General features: G+C 38.6%; 1 protein-coding gene across 3 annotated transcripts in view; it reads left to right on the top strand.

Annotated features, from left to right (window-relative positions):
- LOC128230411 (beta-adrenergic receptor kinase 2-like) overlaps nucleotides 1-24287 on the top strand; it is a 102809-nt gene that overhangs the window by 12339 nt on the left and 66183 nt on the right. For all 3 annotated transcript variants that reach the window (XM_052942643.1, XM_052942642.1, XM_052942641.1), the window contains exon 3: nucleotides 5234-5307. In XM_052942643.1, coding sequence (XP_052798603.1) covers nucleotides 5234-5307 — 74 coding nt within the window. The remainder of the gene's footprint in view (nucleotides 1-5233; nucleotides 5308-24287) is intronic.

The raw sequence follows: 24287 nt of genomic DNA, 5'->3' as shown, positions 1-24287 counted from the left end.
TAGGGCCAATAACAATTCTTATCAACTCCCAATTAATTAATAACATTCTGGAAATTAATTTCATTATATTTTTAAAGCATTATTGTATGTCGTTTTAATAGATTAACAAAGACTACTGAATAGTAGGATGCCAATATCAATTATCAAATAGTGCCGACCAGTAGGATGTCTGTCATTTGTGCCGTAACTTAGCAACGATCTCGGTCGAGGTGTCAATTGATTTATTGCACCATTTTCCTGAAAGTGACAGATTATGGGGTATTTTAGATTTTTATTCTGGGGTATTTTAGCATGGTTTTTAGACTTTTTAAGGTTTTAAAATTGAAGGGCAAACATTGTTTTGAAGAATGTGGAAATTTTAAGATTGAGACAGATAAGAAACATGATCAATCAAGGGGTTATACTGACAATGTTTTTAGGGAAAAGTCTAACAAAACACTGAAGGAATCCGTTGCAGGCTTGCATTTTTTTTTTGGACTATCAGAATTTTTGCTGGACTACCTGGATTTAAGATCCAGTAGTCCGAGGGACTACCTTGTGAAAAATGTTAGTGTCTAACCCTGCATGTATTCAACATTCAAGATACATGTATTCGGCATTTATGATACATGTATTCGACATTCAAGATACATGTATTCGGCATTCATGATACATGTATTCAGCATTCAAGATACATGTATTCGGCATACAATATATATTTAAGTGTTTTTTCTCTCACCATTTTTGGAATGGGGCAGAGGCCTTTCAGAATGGGAAAATGTCACATTTTGACTATTTGAAATTAACAAGTGTGATTTTAAAAAAATGGATAGAAAAAAATAAAGAATGTGATAAAGTTTGTTTCTGGGTTTATGGGCTTGTGAATTTGCGCAGACGAGTCTTCTAAGCTTCAACACAGTCTATTTGTGGAAGATTGTTTTGCAGAATATGTGTAACACAAATTATTTCCTAGTACAAATATCTCATTTGGAATACAAGCATAATTACAAAGCAGTTAGCAGTTGTAAACGTTGGAAGAAATATGTAGAGATGCGCCTCACTGTTAGTAGTTAAATGCAGTCGTGATTGTCTCATCAACATTCAGGGGCAAAAACTTTTCAACTACTTTCTTCAGTGATGGATATGTAATAGCAGTTTCACAGCCTTTCTTTTTTTCTTCTTTGAAGTCTTATAAGTTTATGTGCAATGTACATGAAAACATGCATAATATAATAATTTTTTTTTTTGAAGAACATGAATTTACCATTTAAAATTGATGATACTGCATCGATAATAATCATTTAAATAAACAGAGTCAAGGTACCTCAGAAAGTTATTATTATTATGCTTTGATTTTTAGAGTTTGAATTACTGTCCAGTAATTAAAGAATCTAACCGTATAAACTGTAATTTTATAAGCCATGAAGTAAATTGAATTATTTGAAAAACGTTGGTCAATAATGGTTTAAAATTTTCATAAGAAATTTCAATGAGTCTTGGAAGTAAAATGAAATATTTAAATAAAATATGTATGTCAGTTTAATCTTTAATATAATAGTTGGACAATAGTGGAAAAAATGTTAGTGGTTTTAAGCCTTAAGGAGAAACTTCTACCTCAAAATGTATAGGAAGGAAGACATACTGTACATCCAGTTTTAAAGCTGCACTCTCACAGATTGACTGTTTTGACAATTTTGTCTCCCCCTCTCTGGGGGAGACATATTGTTTTTGCCCTGTCCGTCAGTCCGGTAGTCCGGTAGTCCGATAGTCCGGTAGTCCGGTAGTCCGTCAGTCCGTCAGTCCGTCCGTACGTCACACTTCGTTTCCGATCGATAACTGGAAAACCGCATGACCTAGGATCACCAAACTTGGTAGGGAGGTTGGTCATGAGGTGTAGAAGATCCCTATTGTTTTTGGGGTCACTAGGTCAAAGGTCAAGGTCGCGGCGACCCCCAATGTAAAAAACATTTCCGCTCAATATCTTGACAATGGTTTGACCTAGGTTCACCAAACTTGGTAGGGAGGTTGGTCATGAGGTGTAGAAGATCCCTATTGTTTTTGGGGTCACTAGGTCAAAGGTCAAGGTCGCGGCGACCCCCAATGTAAAAAACATTTCCGCTCAATATCTTGAGAATGGTTTGACCTAGGTTCCCCAAACTTGGTAGGGAGGTTGGTCGTGAGGTGTAGAGGATCCCTATTGTTTTTGGGGTCACTAGGTCAAAGGTCAAGGTCGCGGCGACCCCCAATGTAAAAAACATTTCCGCTCAATATCTTGAGAATGGTTTGACCTAGGTTCACCAAACTTGGTAGGGAGGTTGGTCGTGAGGTGTAGAGGATCCCTATTGTTTTTGGGGTCACTAGGTCAAAGGTCAAGGTCGCGGCGACCCCCAATGTAAAAAACATTTCCGCTCAATATCTTGAGAATGGTTTGACCTAGGTTCACCAAACTTGGTAGGGAGGTTGGTCGTGAGGTGTAGAGGATCCCTATTGTTTTTGGGGTCACTAGGTCAAAGGTCAAGGTCGCGGCGACCCCCAATATAAAAAACATTTCTGCTCAAAATCTTGAGAACGGTTTGACCTAGGTTCACCAAACTTGGTAGGGAGGTTGGTCATGAGGTGTAGAAGATCCCTATTGTTTTTGGGGTCACTAGGTCAAAGGTCAAGGTCGCGGCGACCCCCAATGTAAAAAACATTTCCGCTCAATATCTTGAGAATGGTTTGACCTAGGTTCACCAAACTTGGTAGGGAGGTTGGTCGTGAGGTGTAGAGGATCCCTATTGTTTTTGGGGTCACTAGGTCAAAGGTCAAGGTCGCGGCGACCCCCAATGTAAAAAACATTTCCGCTCAATATCTTGAGAATGGTTTGACCTAGGTTCACCAAACTTGGTAGGGAGGTTGGTCGTGAGGTGTAGAGGATCCCTATTGTTTTTGGGGTCACTAGGTCAAAGGTCAAGGTCGCGGCGACCCCCAATATAAAAAACATTTCTGCTCAAAATCTTGAGAACGGTTTGACCTAGGTTCACCAAACTTGGTAGGGAGGTTGGTCATGAGGTGTAGAAGATCCCTATTGTTTTTGGGGTCACTAGGTCAAAGGTCAAGGTCGCGGCGACCCCCAATGTAAAAAACATTTCCGCTCAATATCTTGAGAATGGTTTGACCTAGGTTCACCAAACTTGGTAGGGAGGTTGATCATGAGGTTTAGAAAACTCCTATGTTTTGGGGGGTCACAAGGTCAAAGGTCAACTTCGCTGTGACCTCTAATGTAAAAAAATATTTCCGTGCAATATCAGGAGAATGCTTTGATCTAGGTTCACCAAACTTTGAAGTGAGGTTGGTCATGATGTCTAGTTGATTTTGCAATCAGTTGGTCAAAGGTCAAGGTCACTGACCTTGAGGTGAAGAACCGGTTTCTGCTCAATAACTCAAGAACGTTTACACCCAGGAACTTCATACTTGGTATGCCAGTTAGTCATGACTAGTTGATGGCCCCTATTGATTTTGGGATCCATCATTGATTATTTCTCACCTACGACCACACAATGGGGGAGACATGCGCTTTTTCGAAAAAGCAATCTCTAGTTTTCTTTTTTGTTTGTTTTGTTTTGTATTTGACTAATTGTCTGGGAAACCATTGACAAAAGATCACATCACAGTTTTTCATATTTCAAATTTGAAAACGGATATTTTATGGCAAAAAGCATTACTAACGCTTTAAGTGAAATGAAATTTTCTGCAGTTTCCCAAATAATGGAGATCTGTTCTATTGTGAGTACCTTATATGACTGAATTGAAAGCATTCAGAGACCAAAATCAGCTGATTCTGAGACAAAAACTAAAGAAATGTCAAAACTGTCTGTCTGTGAGAGTGCAGCTTTGAATTCTTAATGGAAGCCCGGATATAATTGATAATGATGGCAGGAACCTTTGTTCCACAGGCAACCATTGTTCTACAGTTGTCATGTAAGGAGTGCAATGATTAATTCAACACTGTCTGCATGGACTACAATCATTAATTCAACATAGTCTCAGTTATCTCAGTCTCAGGATAGTGATTTTGAATTTCCTACAGTTTATTGATGATGTTGATAAAATTGCTGTGTTTGGTTTGGAAGGGTTACAAAATATTTTTGGAATTTCAGAGTTAAGCCTTTGTAGAATTCCACAAAACGTAAAATAAATTAAATTATGTGTTTACATGTACAAAAGCATGCAATATTTGTGCAAATTTCACAGTAAAATATGTTTTTATCATTATTATTATTTTTTCCTTATGGGAATGAACATGGACATGTACATTTTATGTAATATGCAAAATATTGTCACTTTTTGTGTAATTATCAAATTATTGTCAACATATCCCCCTTGATTGTCTGAGATTTTTACATCCCCGCTTCACAGAGTGTTTTTGTCACATCTGTCAATCTGTCTGTCCAGTTTTTGTCCAGTCCATTTCTGTCTCTTTCATGGTCAGATTTAAAGATTATTCCGCAGAAGTGACCAACAAAGCATGAAGATGTTGACCACTGGAATGTAGTGGTTTTCCACTGGTATTCTAATGACATTTTTTCTGGGAAGACCGGTGACCCTACCTTCAAGGTCAAGGTCATAGCATCCTTCTGAGTAATGAATGTTTTGCTTATCTATATAAGCCTTGCATGCTGATAATAGTTGCTGTCCAGTTCATATTTTTCTCATTCATGGTTGGATTTTAAAATGATTTGGCAGACATGACCACGATAAGGTCATGAGGATGTGACTGGTTCCCTACGTTTAAGGTCAAGGTCACAGCAATTTATTGAATTTAGCTTGTTTTCCTATATATAAGCCTTACTATTATAGTTCTTTTCATCCATATCTTTCTCATTCATGATTGGATTTTAAAATAATTTGGCAGAAGTGCCAACCATGGTATGTCAGGATATGTCACCCTTAAAACCAGTGTCCTTACCAAGGTCAAGGTCACAGCAACGTACTGAACTTAGTATGTTTTGCTATATAAGCCTTACTGATAATAGTTTGTGTCTGGTCCAAATCTTTGTCACGTAATGTAGGATTTAAAAATTATTTGGAAGAAGTGACCAACAAAATATGAGGAGGTGTCGCGCACAAGACCAATTTCCCTGGGGGGTATTAATCAGATACTGTAGCTCTAGTTGGGCAAGTAAACAATTGGATTCCATACTCCGGGCTTGTGTTAACACTTTCCAATATTTTCCGGTGGATGAAATTGTCAACTCATATTTTCTGTTTTCAGGATATTTACTATTCAAGCAGTTTTGTGACGAACAATGTGATGAACCAGTGCCACAGCTGAAATTTTATGATGAGGTAACTTTTTTAATTATCAACAAAAATTTGATGCTGAGGTAACATTAAAAATATCATGCTGTATTCAGTATTAATGTTTTAAAAATTAAGACTGCGCTAAGTACTGCATGAAGAAACACAAGAGAATTACATTACATGGCGAGTGCAAACAATTTCCTGCAATTCTCGTGTGGTGTAGTGACACCAACCTTCTATTGGTTATGTTAAACAATTATTAAGGGGTGCCCGGCTAGCCAAGTTGGTAAGGTCGATGTCTTGCATCCATTGCATGTGGTTGCGGGTTGAAATCTGAAGTTTATTGAGTATATTGTTTGCATTGTATAATATTTCATTTATTTTGCATTTAAGAACATTTCTGTACTCTACTATATTTACAAAGTTAAAAGGCAAGTCCATTTTGTCAATCTCTGCAAACATGCGAGGGTGGATTTTGTCTTGGTAGAACTTTTTTTTAATCTATGCAAACATTTGAGGGAGGATTTTGTCCGTGAAGAGGGATTTTGTCAATCTATGCTAACATTTGAGGGGGATGTTGTCTAGGTATTTTTTTTCCATCTATGCAAGCCTTTGAGGGTGGAATTTGTCTGCGAAGGGGGATTTTGTCTGGGTAGGGGGATTTTGTCCATCTTGCCAAACATTATAGGTGCAATTTTGTCTGGGAAGGTGTATTTTGTAAATATGTGCAAACATTTAAGGGGGATTTTGTCTGGGTAGGGAAATTTTGTCCATCTATGCAAACATTTGATTAAGGATTTTGTCTGGGTAGGGGTATTTTGTCAAAATTTCTCTCTATAGTTTATTTGTGGTCACAGGATGAGTAAACTCATTGGATGGGGACCTACAAACTGTAAAAAAATTGGCCAAGTTTGCATTTAACTTTTATGGTAATGCTGCAATTAAATAAAGCTTGAATCGATGCTTGTATATAATCAGAATCAAGCTTTATTTGCATAACAACCTTCTGGTTGTGACAGATTTGTGTTCTACATTACTTTATAGATCGTGATTTACATGTCATATTATATATTAAATGGCCAATGATTGGAGATAACATTTATCTTATCTTTCTATTAGACACATGTACTGTATATTAAAGGCATCGAATGTCTACAAAAAGTGGTGTTAATATTTGTATCATAAAAAAATAATTATACTGGCAATTTCTATTGTGGGCAGTTTCACATGGTCTTCATCTCTGTTTAAAGCTGCACTCTCACAGATTGACTGTTTTGTTTTCTAACGCTTTAAGAAAAAATAGTTTTTGGCATACAACATCAATTTTTGAACATAATATGAAAATCTGTGATCCGATCTTTTTGTAGCTGAGTCTTAAATCACTGGTTTCCAGACACTGATGCAAAAATTGGCTGATTCTTAATCCCAGGAATGATGATGTCAAAATGGTCAATCTGTGAAAATGCAGCTTTTATTCTGAATATGCATGAAGCCATTGAGATGGTGGAGAAATATGCCATCAAAACAATTGTTTGATGCCAAACACTGAATAAGTTTAATTTGTGATAAATATATATTCAAAGTAAATTTAGTGTTTCTATCTGATGATGTACTTATAAAATATATTGCGTAAAAGTATTAAGTATAACAGCCCATTAATATAATGCTGTTGTATTAATTCCTGTTTATACTTTTCAAAGCCTTAGAAGTTATCAGTTATCATAGAGAACGAGAAAACATGCCGTTAAAAGATCACTGGAAACATTGTAATGATCAGGATTATGAGTTTTATACTTGAAATGATTAGCTGTTACAATGGCTCTGGAATTATGACATCTGAAAGCTCTGCCAAAACCTGCTTCCATGTTTTTGCAGAAAACAATAAATCAATCAAATAGATTGTAGAGGAAATTCTGAGATTGTTGCTGTGTTAAGATGACTGTTACACGGATTTTGTAGAAAGTTTGGATTCCAGATAAAAGCAAGAAGTAGGTGAAATGGCATTTGCCTTGGGGAAATGATCTAGGTGTTTGTACTAATGCAGTTGGTTGAAAGTGTTAGACATATCCATGGTTTTTCTCCATCTGTTTATTTATAACATGTCTGTTGTTTAGTTTTTAAAGATCCACACCACAAAATTCCAGGGAGCCATGCTGCACTTGGTCACTTTAACACTGAGGTTGTTTGTGAAGGGTGCATGATCAGATCAGATCAAAGTAATCCACTGACTAATACAATCGATGCTGACTATACAATCGATGTGCTGACATTTATTGACAAAATACAATCACCTTAATGTATAATAGTCAGTTGAATTATGTTGTTACTGTCATTATGACCTTGTAATCAATAACTTTGATGTTTATGCCCTTGATGACCTTGGTGTCTATAACCTCGGCTTCAATGACCTTGGTACCTTAGTTTCAATGACCTTAGTGTTAATGACCTTGGTGTCTATAACTTTGGTTTTAATGACCTTAGTTCCGATGACCTTTGTTTCAATAACCTTGTTGTGTATATAACCTAGGAATCAATGACCTAAGTTCCAGTGACCTTGGTGTCTATAACCTTGGTGTCTATAACCTTGGTGTCTATAACCTTGGTGTCTATAACCTTGGTGTCTATAACCTTGGTTTCAATGATCTTAGCTCTGATGACCTTGGTTTCAATAACCTTGGTGTCTATATAACCTCGGTTTCAATGACCTTAGTTCCAATGACCTCGGTGTCAATAACTTTGGTGTCTATATTACCTCGGTTTCAATGACCTTGGTACCTTAGTTCCAATGACTTTGGTGTTAATGAGCTTGGTGTCTATAACCTCAGTTTCAATGACCTTAGTTCCAATGACCTTGGTTCCAATGACCTTGGTGTCAATAACCTTGGTGTCTATATTACCTCGGTTTCAAAGCCCTTGGTACCTTAGTTCCAATGACCTTGGTGTTTATGACTTTGGTGTCTATAACCTCGGTTTCAATGACCTTAGTTCCAATTACCTTGGTTTCAATAACCTTGGTGTCTATGTAGTAAGGCAAATTTAAGGTGAAATTATTTATGTATTTTTTTAATGCATAATTCTTCATTTTGCTAAAATTGCTAATTGTTTAATATTGCAGTTGTTGTTGTTGTTTTTATGTATCAAAAGACATCTTGAAACTATTTCAAAAGTATTCTGCAATTTCAGTTTTAATCTCTTGTGTTTGGTTCTTTTGGAGTGTGATAATATGGATTGAGTCTGGACTATTGTTGTGTTTGCAATTGTTTAATCTTGTTTTGGCTTACTGTTTATTCAGTAATTTTAGCACATTTCTTTGTATGGTGCAGTGAGCCACCTGACACCTAGACATCAAAGTTTTTAGAGTAATTAACAAGTCTTACTCTCTTTTCTTATTTGCATAATTATAAGTTTTAATTGGCCATAGGGCCCTTTCCTTTTTTGTTAAAGGTATTTTAATTGGTTGAATTTAATATGTTCCCTCCTACCATTTTATCATTGGGTGAGGACATTTTTGTAAATAGGTACTTATAGAGAATTTTTGAAGAAAAAGAAAAAAGGACTTTTCTGGATTTTTGACTTTCAATTAGGAAACACCGGAATTCTTCTAAGTGGCATAACCGTAGCCACAGTGGCATAACCAGAGACTTTTAAATAGTCCAGCCACATATGAAGATTTCATATATAACTGTACATGAAACAAACCTTTACACTGAATTTACAATTGGATTGATGTTACTTGTTATTTGTTATCTCTGAGTTGAAAGGAACTTTATACACAAATAAACGAACAGAAAACTTGAACAAGTCTCTGTGTTGAAACTACAGCAGCCAAACAGAATCACTCTAAGGCTGACCAACGGTGTCTGTTAGCAGGGACTAAGAGCGAGGAGGCACAGGGGCTTTACCGAGTTAATTCCCCAATTATTCGGAGTACCCCCTGTGACCGCGTTAGCGGGCTTGCGCCCAAGTCTTAGCGAAAGACTGCGCATCAGGATTGCAACCCCCCCCCCAAGGAACCTGACGCCAATTCAGCCCTGTGACATCTATATTACCTCGGTTTCAATGACCTTGGTACTTTAGTTCCAATGACCTTGGTGTCTATAACCTCGGTCTCAATGTTCTTAGTTCCCATGACCTTGGTTTCAATAACCTTAGTGTCTATATTACCTCGGTTTCAATGACCTTGGTACTTTAGTTCCAATGACCTTGGTGTCTATAACCTCGGTCTCAATGTTCTTAGTTCCCATGACCTTGGTTTCAATAACCTTAGTGTCTATATTACCTCTGTTTCAATGACCTTGGTACCTTAGTTTCAATGACCTTAGTGTTAATGAACTTGGTGTCTATAACCTCAGTTTCAATGACCTTAGTTCCAATGACCATGGTGTTAATGAACTTGGTGTCAATAACCTCGGTTTCAATGGCCTTAGTTCCACTGACCTTGGTGTTAATGAACATGATGTCTGTAACCTCGGTTTCAATGACCTTGGTACCTTAGTTCTGATGACCTTGGTGTTAATGACTTTAGTGTTAATGGTATCAGTGCAAGCAAAGATTTATAACTTTGGCCTTACTTTTGTTTGCAAAGAAGCTTAAATCTATCATTTTAAGTGTTTGAATGCATTGAATAATTCTGGCTTTTAGTCTGCCCAAAGCAGACAAGAGAATGTCATATCAAATGCAACATCAATATCTTAGCTTGTTGATCGACTTCCCATATCGGAGGAAATCATGCATTGCAGTCATCAGCGATTTGGAATATACTTGTTGTATCACAATGAACTAGTTTCTATAGAGGCGGGCACATACCCCTGCATAGCTGATCCAAACATGTACAGTATTAATAATTGCATGGGTTTTACATCAACTTACCAACCAATTCAATTGTAGCTTTTAAATAATGTTCAAAAGTGTCTTTGAAATGACCAAATTGTACTGTTCAAAACCTCTTCTGGGACTTTTTGAGGAAAGCAAAATGACAACGAAAGTTTTATTAACTGATTGATGAGAACTCTTTGCTGAGGTCATTTGGAATTGGTAGTATATTAAAAATGGTTCCAAGGTATTACAGTGTATAGGAAAACTTTAAAAAGAAACGCAGGAAATTTTCTTGGCGTCTACGAGGCTTACACAGGACATGTTGATGCTAAGAAATGTCAGATAATGCTATTCAATATATTTTGTGCTGGCGAAAAAGACAATTTTATCTTCAGTAGTTTTGGGTTCACACAGGGCAAATTTAAAAGCCTCAGCTATGTCCTGCAGCGAAATGTGTAAAACTGGTTAATTTCTTGGTTTGGTTTAACTACAACAAAATGATTATGGATTGGTTACATATATTTATCCAATATAAAACTATTGACCAATCAAATTGCTTGCATGTGCAAGCTCACCAAAAGATAACCATTGGGTAATTTATCGAGTTTATAATCCAGTTTTATACAATTTGCTACTGTTGTCTGACAATTATTTCGCATACACTGAATGTTATGAAACTTGGAACATAGATAAGAAGGACATTTATATAGGCATATATATAGCAATTAATTTCAATCAACCTGGCAAAACCAGGGGCGTAGCTAGGGCCAATTTGGGATTACAGATTGATGCCGTGGGAGTTGGTGTGGGAGGGGGCATTTCAAATTCGGGCGTTTTGGTTTGACAAAAACTTCAACCCGTCGAAATTTCATTACGCAACTGCGTATTTGCGTGCAGTCAGCTACGTACCTGAAAACTATCGTACTTGTTGAGTTGTAAACCTTGCTCATCAGAGAAAATCATTAAAATTTTTAGTGCCCTTAATGCTATTTAAGTTCAAACTAAACTTGTCCTTTTTATTGACTAAAATTTAGAAGAACTACAATGCTGAGTGCAAAGGATAATAAAAATTAGTTTTTGTATGATCAAAGTGCTGAAAGTACTCAAGGGAAATGGTGGAATTTGGAAGTTCATTCAGTAGATGCAGCAAAGATAGACTTATAATTATGTCAATTACGTCTTGCATAAGTAAGGAATGCCATGAAAGGTATTGATGATTGTCGGATGGGATGCTCCAGGAGACAGACATTTGTTGTCTAGAGAGAGAGAGGGAGACACTGCATGGTACCCCGGTGATGATTAGGAATAACCTGGAGTTATTTAACAAAGATGCTGTCAGCAAAAAAAGTTGGAGATGTTGCACAAACTAACTAAAAAACTCAAAGATTTTTTATTAATACCTTCTAAATGTGTTGCCAGAGACAGCTAGTACTCATGACCCCAGAGACAGCTAGTACTCATGACCCCAGAGACAGCTAGTACTCATGACCCCAGAGACAGCTAGTACTCATGACCCCAGAGACAGCTAGTACTCATGACCCCAGAGACAGCTAGTACTCATGACCCCAGAGACAGCTAGTACTCATGACCCCAGAGACAGCTTGTACTCATGTTGCTAGAGACAGCTAGTACTCATGACCCCAGAGACAGCTAGTACTTATGACCCCAGAGACAGCTAGTACTCATGACCCCAGAGACAGCTAGTACTCATGACCCCAGAGACAGCTAGTACTCATGACCCCAGAGACAGCTAGTACTCATGACCCCAGAGACAGCTAGTACTCATGACCCCAGAGACAGCTAGTACTAATGACCCCAGAGACAGCTAGTACTCATGACCCCAGAGACAGCTAGTACTCATGACCCCAGAGACAGCTTGTACTCATGACCCCAGAGACAGCTTGTACTCATGTTGCTAGAGACAGCTAGTACTCATGACCCCAAAGACAGCTAGTACTCATGACCCCAGAGACAGCTTGTACTCATGTTGCTAGAGACAGCTAGTACTCATAACCCCAGAGACAATTAGTTCACATGTTGCAAGAAACACATAGTTCACATGTTGCCAGAGACACATAGTACACATGTTGCCAGAGACACATAGTCCACATGTTGCCAGAGACGCATTGTCCACATGTTGGCAGAGACACTTAGTACACATGTTGCCAGAAACACATAGTTCACATGTTGCCAGAGACACATAGTACACATGTTGCCAGAGACACGTAGTCCACATGTTGCCAGAGACACATAGTACACATGTTGCCAGAGACACGTAGTCCACATGTTGCCAGAGTCACATAGTGCACATGTTGCCAGAGACACGTAGTACACATGTTGCCAGAGACACATAGTGCACATGTTGCCAGAGACATGTAGTCCACATGATGCCAGAGACACATAATTCACATGTTGCCAGAGACACATAGTACACATGTTGCCAGAGGCACATAGTCCACATGTTGCCAGAGACACATAGTGCACATGATGCCAGAGACACGTAGTCCACATGTTGCCAGAGACACATAGTACACATGTTGCCAGAGACACGTAGTCCACATGTTGCCAGAGTCACATAGTGCACATGTTGCCAGAGACACGTAGTACACATGTTGCCAGAGACACATAGTGCACATGTTGCCAGAGACATGTAGTCCACATGATGCCAGAGACACATAATTCACATGTTGCCAGAGACACATAGTACACATGTTGCCAGAGGCACATAGTCCACATGTTGCCAGAGACACATAGTGCACATGATGCCAGAGACACATAGTACACATGTTGCCAGAGACACATAGTACACATGTTGCCAGAGGCACATAGTTCACATGTTGCAAGAGACACATAGTACACATGTTGCCAGAGGCACATAGTTCACATGTTGCAAGAGACACATAGTCCACATGTTGCAAGAGACACGTAGTCCACATGTTTCCAGAGACACATAGTACACATGTTGCCAGAGGCACATAGTTCACATGTTGCAAGAGACACATAGTTCACATGTTGCAAGAGACACATAGTCCACATGTTGCAAGAGACACGTAGTCCACATGTTTCCAGAGACACATAGTATACATGTTGCCAGAGACACATAGTACACATGTTGCCAGAGGCACCTAGTCCACATGTTGCCAGAGACACATAGTTCACATGTTGCCAGAGGCACATAGTTCACATGTTGCCAGAGGCACCTAGTCCACATGTTGCCAGAGAGACATAGTCCACATGTTGCCAGAGGCACATAGGTCACATGTTGCCAGAGGCACATAGTTCACATGTTGCAAGAGACACATAGTCCACATGTTGCAAGAGACACGTAGTCCACATGTTTCCAGAGACACATAGTACACATGTTGCCAGAGACACATAGTACACATGTTTCCAGAGACACATAGTACACATGTTGCAAGAGACACATAGTACACATGTTGCCAGAGGCACATAGTTCACATGTTGCAAGAGACACATAGTCCACATGTTGCAAGAGACACGTAGTCCACATGTTTCCAGAGACACATAGTACACTTATTGCCAGAGACACATAGTACACATGTTGCCAGAGACACATAGTACACATGTTGCCAGAGACACATAGTCCACATGTTGCAAGAGACACGTAGTCCACATGTTTCCAGAGACACATAGTACACTTATTGCCAGAGACACATAGTACACATGTTGCCAGAGACACATAGTACACATGTTGCCAGAGACACATAGTTCACATGTTGCAAGAGACACATAGTCCACATGTTGCAAGAGACACGTAGTCCACATGTTTCCAGAGACACATAGTACACATGTTGCCAGAGACACATAGTACACATGTTGTCAGAAACACATAGTACACATGTTGCAAGAGACACATAGTCAAGATGTTACTAATGACACATAGTTCACATGTTTCCAGAGACACATAGTACACATGTTGCCAGAGACACATAGTACACATGTTGCCAGAGACACATAGTACACATGTTGCCATAGACACATAGTACACATGTTACCAGAGACACATAGTACACATGTTTCCAGAGACACATAGTACACATGTTGCCAGAGACACATAGTACACACACATAGTACACATGTTGCCAGAGGCATATAGTACACATATTGTGAGACACCTAGTACACATATTGCCTGAGACACTAAGTATACAGTAAACGTTCAGTTGCGAGAGACACTTAGTCATATGTTTATAAGAGACAATAAGAGTTATGACAAACTTTATCGCATAGCTGTTAAATAATGGGAGCATTACAAGAACATTGATTTTCTCATGCAGTCACAATATCTTGAGTTCATAATAAACTTGGAAAAACAATTTGCAAACAAAATGATACAGGGTTTGTCTGTCTCTTATTGGAGGTTGAAGACATTTACATTCTAGAGGATGACAATACATCGTAATTGTTCTATAGGGGACCTTACTTAATGATCCAAGGGGAAATGATCATAGCAAATGTCTTGTTAAAGGTGATTTATTGGATGCTTGCAAGGTTTTGTAATTATTGCTGAGAAGAATTTGTATGAAAAGGTGTACGAGAGATTAGAGGGCGGTTGATTCCGGAACATTTGATTTTAATTTTCCAAGAATGAGGGTTCAAGGTCTAAGCTATTGTCATGTTGTAGTAAATAGTCCATCATTTAGCTGCTATGTAGATATTTTCAGGCAATGAAATCACCTCACATAGATTATTATCTACATTATTTTTTTGTAGGTAATGGAATCACCTTTCCTTAAGAATTGCAGTTTTGCAACTTAGCAGCATAAAGTCATAAGTTGGTGCCCCCATAGCATAGGGGCTCAGGCCCTTGGTCATCTATGTGTATCCTAAGTCCAACGGGCTCAGGCCCTCGGTCATCTATGTGTATCCTAAGTCCAGCGGGCTCAGGCCTTCGGTCATCTATGTGTATCCTAAGTCCAGCAGGCTCAGGCCCTTGGTCATCTATGTGTATCCTAAGTCCAGGGGGCTCAGGCCCTTGGTCATCTATGTGTATCTTAAGTCCAGTGGGCTCAGGCCCTCGGTCATCTATGTGTATCCTAAGTCTAGTGGGCTCAGGCCTTCGGTCATCTATGTGTATCCTAAGTCCAGCGGGCTCAGGCCCTCTGTCATGTATATGTATCCTTAGTCCAGCGGGCTCAGGCCCTCGGTCATCTTTGTTTACCCTAAGTCCAGCAGGCTCAGGCCCTCGGTCATCTATGTGTATCCTAAGTCCAGCGGGCTCAGACCCTTGGTCATCTATGTGTATCCTAAGTCTAGTGGGCTCAGGCCCGTGGTCATCTATGTGTATCCTAAGTCCAGCGGGCTCAGGCCCTTGGTCATCTATGTGTATCCTAAGTCCAGCAGGCTCAGGCCCTTGGTCATCTATGTGTATCCTAAGTCCAGCGGGCTCAGGCCCTTGGTCATCTATGTGTATCCTAAGTCCAGCAGGCTCTAAGTCCATCAGGCTCAGACCCTTGGTCATCGATGTGTACCCTAAGTCCATCAGGCTCAGGCTCTTGTTCATCTATGTATATCCTAAGTCCAGGGGGCTCAGGCCCTTGTTCATCTATGTGTATCCTAAGTCCAGGGGGCTCAGGCCCTTGATCATCTATGTGTATCCTAAGCCCAGCGGGCTCAGGCCCTTGGTCATCTATGTGTATCCTAAGTCCAGCAGGCTCAGGCCCTTGGTCATCTATGTGTATCCTAAGTCCAGCGGGCTCAGGCCCTCGGTCATCTATGTGTATCCTAAGTCCAGCAGGCTCAGGCCCTTGGTCATCTATGTGTATCCTAAGTCCAGCAGGCTCAGGCCCTCGGTCATCTATGTGTATCCTAAGTCCAGCGGGCTCAGGCCCTTGGTCATCTATGTGTATCCTAAGTCTAGTGGGCTCAGGCCCTTGGTCATCTATGTGTATCCTAAGTCCAGCAGGCTCAGGCCCTCGGTCATCTATGTGTACCCTAAGTCCAGCAGGCTCAGGCCCTTGGTCATCTATGTGTATCCTAAGTCCAGGGGGCTCAGGTCCTTTGTCATCTATGTGTATCCTAAGTCCAGCAGGCTCAGGCCCTTGGTCATCTATGTGTATCCTAAGTCCAGCGGGCTCAGGCCTTCGGTCATCTATGTGTATCCTAAGTCCAGCGGGCTCAGGCCCTTGGTCATCTATGTGTATCCTAAGTCCAGCGGGCTCAGGCCCTTAATTGAGAGGGATGACACTATAATAAACAAATACTTTACTAACACAAAAGTAGTCGCTTTGTTAGGGGTGGGGGGTAGTGGTTGGGGGTTAGGCCTAAATCCTCTGAAACTGCAGAATTCCAGTGTTCATGTTTTGGTGAATCACTAATATACTTCTCTTAAGAATTTTATTCCATTGCAAAATTTTGGTTGCCTTGACAACTGCCATGAAAAATGTTCAACATATCTTGTCTATAACTTCACAGGACAAGATGAGAGATGAGATATTTAGTATCTTAGATCTAAGCTTTGTCAAGTGATCCTCTTCCTATTCTTTCGAAATCCTTGACGGGTTTTTAAGTTTGTCCTTGTAAATCATCATTATTATTCAGAAATTTGAGTAGTTGACCTTAATTTTTCATATACAGTATAGTGTTTTGTGTGTATATGTGTATGTTTATGTGTGTGTATTTTTTATGCGGACTTCAAGTTGTGTGTGTTTTTATGCAGACTTCAAGTATTTCCTTGAAGTGCAGGGTTTCTTAGTTCAATTATTATATTTAAGTTAACTAGCATAGTGGCGCCATAAAAGAAAAACTGGAAGTTCAATTGACATTCAAATTAGGGGTTTTAGGACTTATTACACAAAATACCATATTAAACACCTAGGATTTTCAGGCTTTAGAGTAAAGAATTGTTGCAATAATCTTGACTGCATGAGTATTGAAGTTTTTTTTTTGTGTCAAATGGTCACCATTTATATTCATGACGTCAATCTATCTGGAATCGCTTTCATGTTATGCACCAGTGAATTGTAACCACGGTCCCCAGGACCGGAGGTATACTGGGCATAGCCGGGAATTGACCTAGGAGGTGGGGGGGGGGGGGGGGAAGTAACAATTGACTGGTGCATAATGGTTAATGATTGTTAAAATGTACTTACAAAAATAAATGGCTTGATGCAACACAGCCCTATAACCATTTATTTTGTGTAAGAAGTTACTTACAATCTTTTTTAGTTTTTTAGTGGTCTACATTATGCTATTTTGTTTATATTTACTGCTTCACCTGATTCAAATCAATAATTGCTGACTTCTGTTTTACTGAAATAAATGTACTTGACAACTTGAGAAATACTGCCTTCTCATTGGACAAAATATAATGTTGACCACTTGAATGAAAATGTTTTTGCATTTTATGCCTTGAGTACACAATTATCTCTCCAGTTAATGAGATTTTATGAAAAATATGATGTTTTTAAAAATTACCAGCTAGGAGGCCAGAATATGGTCTCGAATGAGTTTCCAAAGAGCATCGATTTGTCTGATGATGATAAACTGGGTTTAACCCTTATACTACTACATTGATGCGCTGCAGAGATGAGTCTATTTTTAGAACTTTGGACTTAATGAGGAAGTGCATGTTCTTCCTAATTTCATTAGAATTTCTTAATTCAATTAATAATCAAGCACAAAGAATACTTGGCCGACAGTAATGATGTTCATCTTTTATAGAATTTTTTATATAATTTACTGTTTGAATCAAAGCTTGCACTTTTAAGTAAACAGCTTTTTGCTGTTTGTTTCTTTTGCTTATGTAATGGATTTCTGCCTTAATACTTGCAAATTTTATATCCCCTTTGAGAATACGTAATTCCAAAACCGCCTACACATGATTAATGTAATATTTTACATTTTTCTATGCATTAACATAAGCTTGTGTAAAAAATACTTTTTGTTGCTCTTAAGATCTTAGTCCGCAGACAAGCGCATTGATCAATAAACAATGACGATCTTATTCGGAAGTCTGAGGTCGATAAGATATGATAGATCACAGTCATTTACTGGTAACTATAAATTACCCATGGTCTGGGGATGGGGCAGCCAAGAATCAATTTGTGTCTTCGTTAAAGTCCCTGACTGGGGAATGTTTACTCGTTAATGAGTATTAATCAGTATTTCAGATAAGATGATGTATGTCCTGGCCTTTGTGACTTGTCTGGTTTCTCAAATTTTGTCATTGAGACATCGGGACTTTGGGACATCAATAATGTCATGTAGAGTTTGCTGCAACATTTCTACTGGTAATCTATAACAGTGTGTGTATACCACGTGATAAATTGCGTCAAAAATGCTACGTCAGAAGGCAATATTTTGCTGTAATGAAGACTTTATAACTTCACTATTTCTTCACCATTGTAAATAAAACGTAGCGCAGTGTACGCCTCTTACGGAGCCCCACCTTTGGTCTTTTACCAGAGTTTGATTGAGAGTTTAGTTTCTTCAAACACTTCGACAAACCTTTTCACAATACGGCTGTCTGACGGAGCACTGTCAAAACATTATTTTGGAAACAGGTTTGTGGAAGTGTTTGATGAAACTCATAACTATATCAATCTTCGGTAATGAAACAAAGGCGGGGCTCTTTAAGATAGACGGCCCTTTGTTTTATTTAAAATGGTGTAGTAAAGGAAAAGATATCTTTGATTTAAGTTTTTATTTTAAGCAAAATATTGCCTTTCGACGTAGCATATATGACGTAATTTATCACGTGGTATACACACACTGTATAAGCACCAGAGTTAAATGAAAATGCTAAAAATGTCTGTATAAATGTAGAATAAACAGCAAAGTTTTGGAATCAAAGGTGACCATAAAAATTACCAGCAAACGAATGTTGTCAAAAACAGAAAATAACAGGAGTAATAATATTAATACACCTGAAGTGTGCCCTGGGGCACTGAAGGTCCCAGATGAACATCTTCATGGTCTGATGCACCAGTCAATTGTAAACCACGGCTCCCGCAGGTTTGGGGAATAGCGGGGACATTGACTTTCAGTCCAGCCAAGCCCGGGTAAAATCCCTGCTCTGCTGGGACAAACTGCTTGTAAAATCCCACCAAATGTTCCCGCACCCCGTGATACCTAGGTAAGGCCAATTCCCCTCTATTTTCGTTGCAAAACCAAAACTAGCTACCGCATTCACATGGCACTGCCAAGCCACCTGGAAGGTGAAAACATGCCCCTTTCCCTTAAGCTATACCTGTAATACCCCCGGACCAGGGGGTGGGGTGGGGGATGGTTACCATTGACTTGTGCATGACTGACACTGTTAAATGCCTCTTCTGGTTGTAAAGAATCGTTTTACATCATTTTAAAACTTGGTTGTAAACCCTGGAGTTCTGTGGTGATGCAATCACCTGGGAAATATTGATAATTCTGGATTAAAAAACAATCAATATCAGGTTGCAAAAATATCCCTAAGAGAATTTAATCACAGCAATTTTGAATTTTTTTCAAGATAATCTAGACTATTTATCAGCCCATTAAAGCTATGCAACCCAGAATATTATACTTTACTGTTCTTTTAAAAATACCCAAGAGTGTTTTTTAAATGACAGAAAAGGTTATATAGCATTTTGGAATAAAAGGATGTTATAAATTGAGATGCATTAATGTTGTCTGAATGCCTTTTGTAAATTCTGGAATTGATGGAACTCTCTCATACTGTGAAATCATTTATATTCGTTGGCATGAAATTTCGTGGTTTGCCGAAAATTAACAATTTCGTGGGTACTTGAATTCGTGGTTTTTTAATTTTGAAAAAAAAAATCAAAACTGCAATCGTCCTAGATCGTCTGCACTATCTCCACGCGCTGGTCCGTGATTTCCGTGATCTACGTTACTCGGTTTATGACACTCGCTAAAGTGGTACGACATGCCAATTAGTGCATATACCCATGTCAATTATCGATTTAATTGGAAATTACGGTCATAAAAGAAGTTGTACCCTGATCATAAATACGTATAGGCGAAGCCATTGGATGCCAATTAAGAAATTTGCAAACTGTGAAAACACAGAAGGTCCGTATATTTGAATACACAATCCCAAAAGATAGCTGATGTTTACAAATTCAATCACTTTTGAATATGATCATTTCAATATTTATTCACACGTTTTTATTTAATAAGTATAATGAACGCGTTGTTTTTTTTTACATTGTCACGCTGGGTGCTCAGTAGCCTCCAATGTAATCGATTAATTATATAATTAAAGAAAAAAAATCGACAACCGACACTTATCACTCACATCTTGTAAACCTGGAGATTTTCATGAACAGCACACGTTTAGTGCTTCTGTCATTTGGTTCATAAAAACACATTTAAATGATTTGGTTTATAATAAGTTAAAGGTAAATACATTTGTATAATATATTTACGAAACAATTATAGTAAGATATACAGTGAGACGGATATTTACGTTGTATACTGCGGCCTCTGGTATAATAAACTACAGTATGTACATAACATGGCAATTGAAAAAGTGAATAAAGGGTCTTTATTTCGTGGGATCTTGAATTAGTGGATCACCTCACCCACGAAATCCACGAACATTAATGTCCCACGAACATTAATGATTTCACAGTATTTTTTTCCATCATAAATTGCTTAGTACTTTATATGAAGATGATAAATGATACAAAATAATCTGTCCTTAGAACTTCAATAAGATATATAACTTAAGTTAAGCCATTTTATTTTAATTCAGTGCACTTACTGACTCCAGTTCCTATTTATAAACCTGTACCTCATAGTGATCATAGTGATCTAGTCTTATAGGTTACACACCACTAATATTTACTTACAAAATAGGATAATATTTTTAATGCTAGAGTGTCTGAAAATTGTTGTGCAGTGCACATTTATCAGGACAAATACGGTATCTATAATTTAAGTATAATAGTAGTACCCCCTACATTTCAATCAATTTAGACATGTAAAACTTGACAATATAATCTATTTAAAGACATGCAAAATGATGTTCTTACAGAGTATTTTTTTCTGTTATCTGAACGAATTGTTTCCCTGAAAAAAAGGAAGTGTTTTTCTTTATACAATGGCTTCTGGCTGTTCCCTTAGTATTTAAGTGTAGGAGTAGGTAACATAATACCTTGCAATGTTTTTCTTAAATATAACATGGCTGTTGTTGTTGTTGAGTTTATAAAGGTCTGCCCGCGCCCTATAATGGCTGCATTATGGCTTGACCCCGTCACATCCCCAAGTGTGACTAAAACAGAATTTTGAAGCCAAAGGGGGAGTTTTACTCCCATCGGTTGATGGGATATTCGCCAAAGGAGTCATTTTGTATCCAAAGTGCCGTGAAATCGGCGATGAATGACATCTTGAGTGGTCCCACAGCTCTACACTACTGAATGTTGTTATTGTTGGGGTTATAAAGGTTTGCCTGCGCGCTATGGCTGCATTATGGTTTGAGCCCGTCACATCCCCTAGTGTGACTGAAACATATTTTTGAGGCCAAAGGAGGAGTTTTATTCCCACCAGTTTGTAGGATATTCGCCAAACGAGTAATTTTGATCCCAAAATGCTGAGGTCCCTTCAATGAATGACACCTAGAATGGTCCCACAGCTCTGACTATTGGATTTGATTTTATTACTTTGGTCTTATAATGTATTATAGGAATTGGATAGCACGCTTGCCTTAAAAATATTTAACTACTCTAAATGTGGAAGGATGAGCAAAAGTTGCGGACAGTTCATTGTTAAGAAAGTGTTCTGAGAACAGGGCGTTTTATAACATGGCTTCTGCCTCAGTTGCCTTTATAGTAAGTGTAGGAGGAGGTTACATAATACCATGCAACTATTTTTGTTTGGTTCATATTTAAGGCTAAGAGTTTTCAAATGACAAATTGCGCCTGACTGGTTTGATGTTTAGCTGTCTTGTTTTGGATAGAATAATTGATATTTTAACATTCTGTGAAAGCATTTCAAATCAATACAGAAACATAATCTTGGATAAAGATAGCCTTTAGAGATGGAACTGTAATTTTGCCATGTGAAAGACAAATTGCATTCAAATTAAATTACAACCTTGCATTCGTTCAACTCCTTGTTTTTTTTAAGCTTTGTTTTCATGTTATTTATAAAACTTTATTGCCATCAAATTCTCATCTCCAAATAGTGGAGATGGCCATGGAGGATTTTGCCATATTTAAACCTATAGATCATCTGAAATTTTAACATTTCTGCATTTTCTGACGGTCAAATAAAACACCTTGTCAGTGGGGCTTTCATAATTCAGAGGGCCCTGTCAGGAGCAGGGCGGATATGAGAATCAAAAATCATTATTCTGGTCTATTAAATAAATGTTTTAAAAATTATTGTCTAATTTTGTTTTTTGGAATGCAGAGTGTGAGAGTTATGTGTATAATTATATTTGATTGTTAGAAGAAAGTAATAATGACTAAATTCTCTGTGGTGTTTTTAACAGTTCCAAATGCTGAATCAATCTTTTTTTCCCCAAAAATTGAAAATAAAAATTTGAATTTCTGTTCTGTAAACAATGATACATAATGTCTTTAAAAGTCATACCCCTTTTTTCCAACCAATGGAATTAGTATTGATGTATTATTATGCCCCACTTCGAAGAAGAGGGTATATTGCTTTGCACATGTCGGTCGGTTGGTCATTCCATCCGTCGGTCCGTCGGTAGACCAAAGCTTGTCTGAGTGATAACAATTCTTGGACGTATGGTCACCAAATTTGACATGAAGGTTGGCATGACCAGTAGATGACCCCTATTGACTAATGGGGTTATTGGGTCAAAGGTCAAGGTAACAGTGACCTTTAATGGTAAATGGATTTTTAAGCTTGTCCGAGTGATAACTCAACAATGCCTAGACTAATGGTCATCAAACTTGACATGGAGGCTCAGCCTGCTCAGTAGATGACCCTTATTGATTTTAGGGGTCATCGGGTCAAAGGTCAAGGTCACAGTGACCTTGCATGATAAAGGGTTGTCTGAGTGATAACTCAACAATGCCTGCACCCATGGCCCTCAAACTTGACTTGGAGGTTGGACCTGACCAGTAGATGACCCCTATTGATTTTGGGCATCATGGAGCCAAAGGTCAAGTTCACAGTTACCTTGAATGATAAAAGGTTGTCCTAGTGATAACTCGACAATGCCTGCACCCATGGCCCTCAAACTTGACTTGTAGGTTGGTCCTGACCAGTACATGACCACTTTTAATTTTGGGGGTCATCGGGTCAAAGGTCAAGGTCACAGTGACCTTAAAGGGAAACTTAGCAATTGATTGACCTATGGGCATCAGACTTGACATGAAGGTTTGCCCTGACTAGTAGATGACCCCTATTGATTTCGGGGGTCAAAGGTCAAGGTCACAGTGACCATGAAGGCAAACTTAACAATTCATTGACCTATGATCATCAAACTTGACATGGAGGCTGGGCCTGACAAGTAAATGACCCCTATTGATTTCAGAAGTCATCGGGTCAAAGGTCAAGGTCACAGTGACCTTGAATGCGAAAATGTTCTTCGAGTGATAACTCGACAATGCCTGCACCCATGGCCCTCAAACTTGACTTGGCGTTTGGGCCTGACCTGTAGATGTCCTCTTTTGATTTAAGGGGTCATTGGATTTTGAGGTCAAATGTCATGGTCATAGCTCATTTTCATCATTAAAAATTTGTCATATTTACTTATTCCCTGCTGTGAAGAGGATACATTTTTAACTGCAAATATCAGTCATCATCTGAACATGATTAAAAACTATACCTAATATCCTCACACTTTGAATGGTCACAATCTTAAAACTGCCTCAAAGGCATCCAATGTCAATGACAAATCAGCTGTTGTTGCATATTTCATTCATTTGTCCAAATAATCCTGACAACATGGCGCTCTGGGGGGCCTAATGTTTGACAAACATCTCATGTTTAATAAACAAACTTTGTCTGATTTCGAGGCAGTTCCCAAGTTTTGTCTGAGAATGGCACATTTTTACCAACCATTCTAAAAAGCCCTGGGCCACATGCATTCCCAAAATGGTGGACGAAAACTCGCACACTGTTAAGTCAGCTTAAGGTAAATACTCGCCCACCCAATTCTTATCACTGTTAACCGGTGCAGCTGATAATGCATGTTTGTATATTTATCAAGTAAACATCTAAAGAATCTGAAGATATTCCTAATTATATTGTATTTGCAGGTGCAGTGAAAAA

This window comes from Mya arenaria, chromosome 4 (genome assembly GCF_026914265.1).
Source record: "Mya arenaria isolate MELC-2E11 chromosome 4, ASM2691426v1".
Classification (NCBI taxonomy): Eukaryota; Metazoa; Mollusca; class Bivalvia; order Myida; family Myidae; genus Mya; species Mya arenaria.
This window is presented reverse-complemented; position numbering and strand designations above follow the sequence as displayed.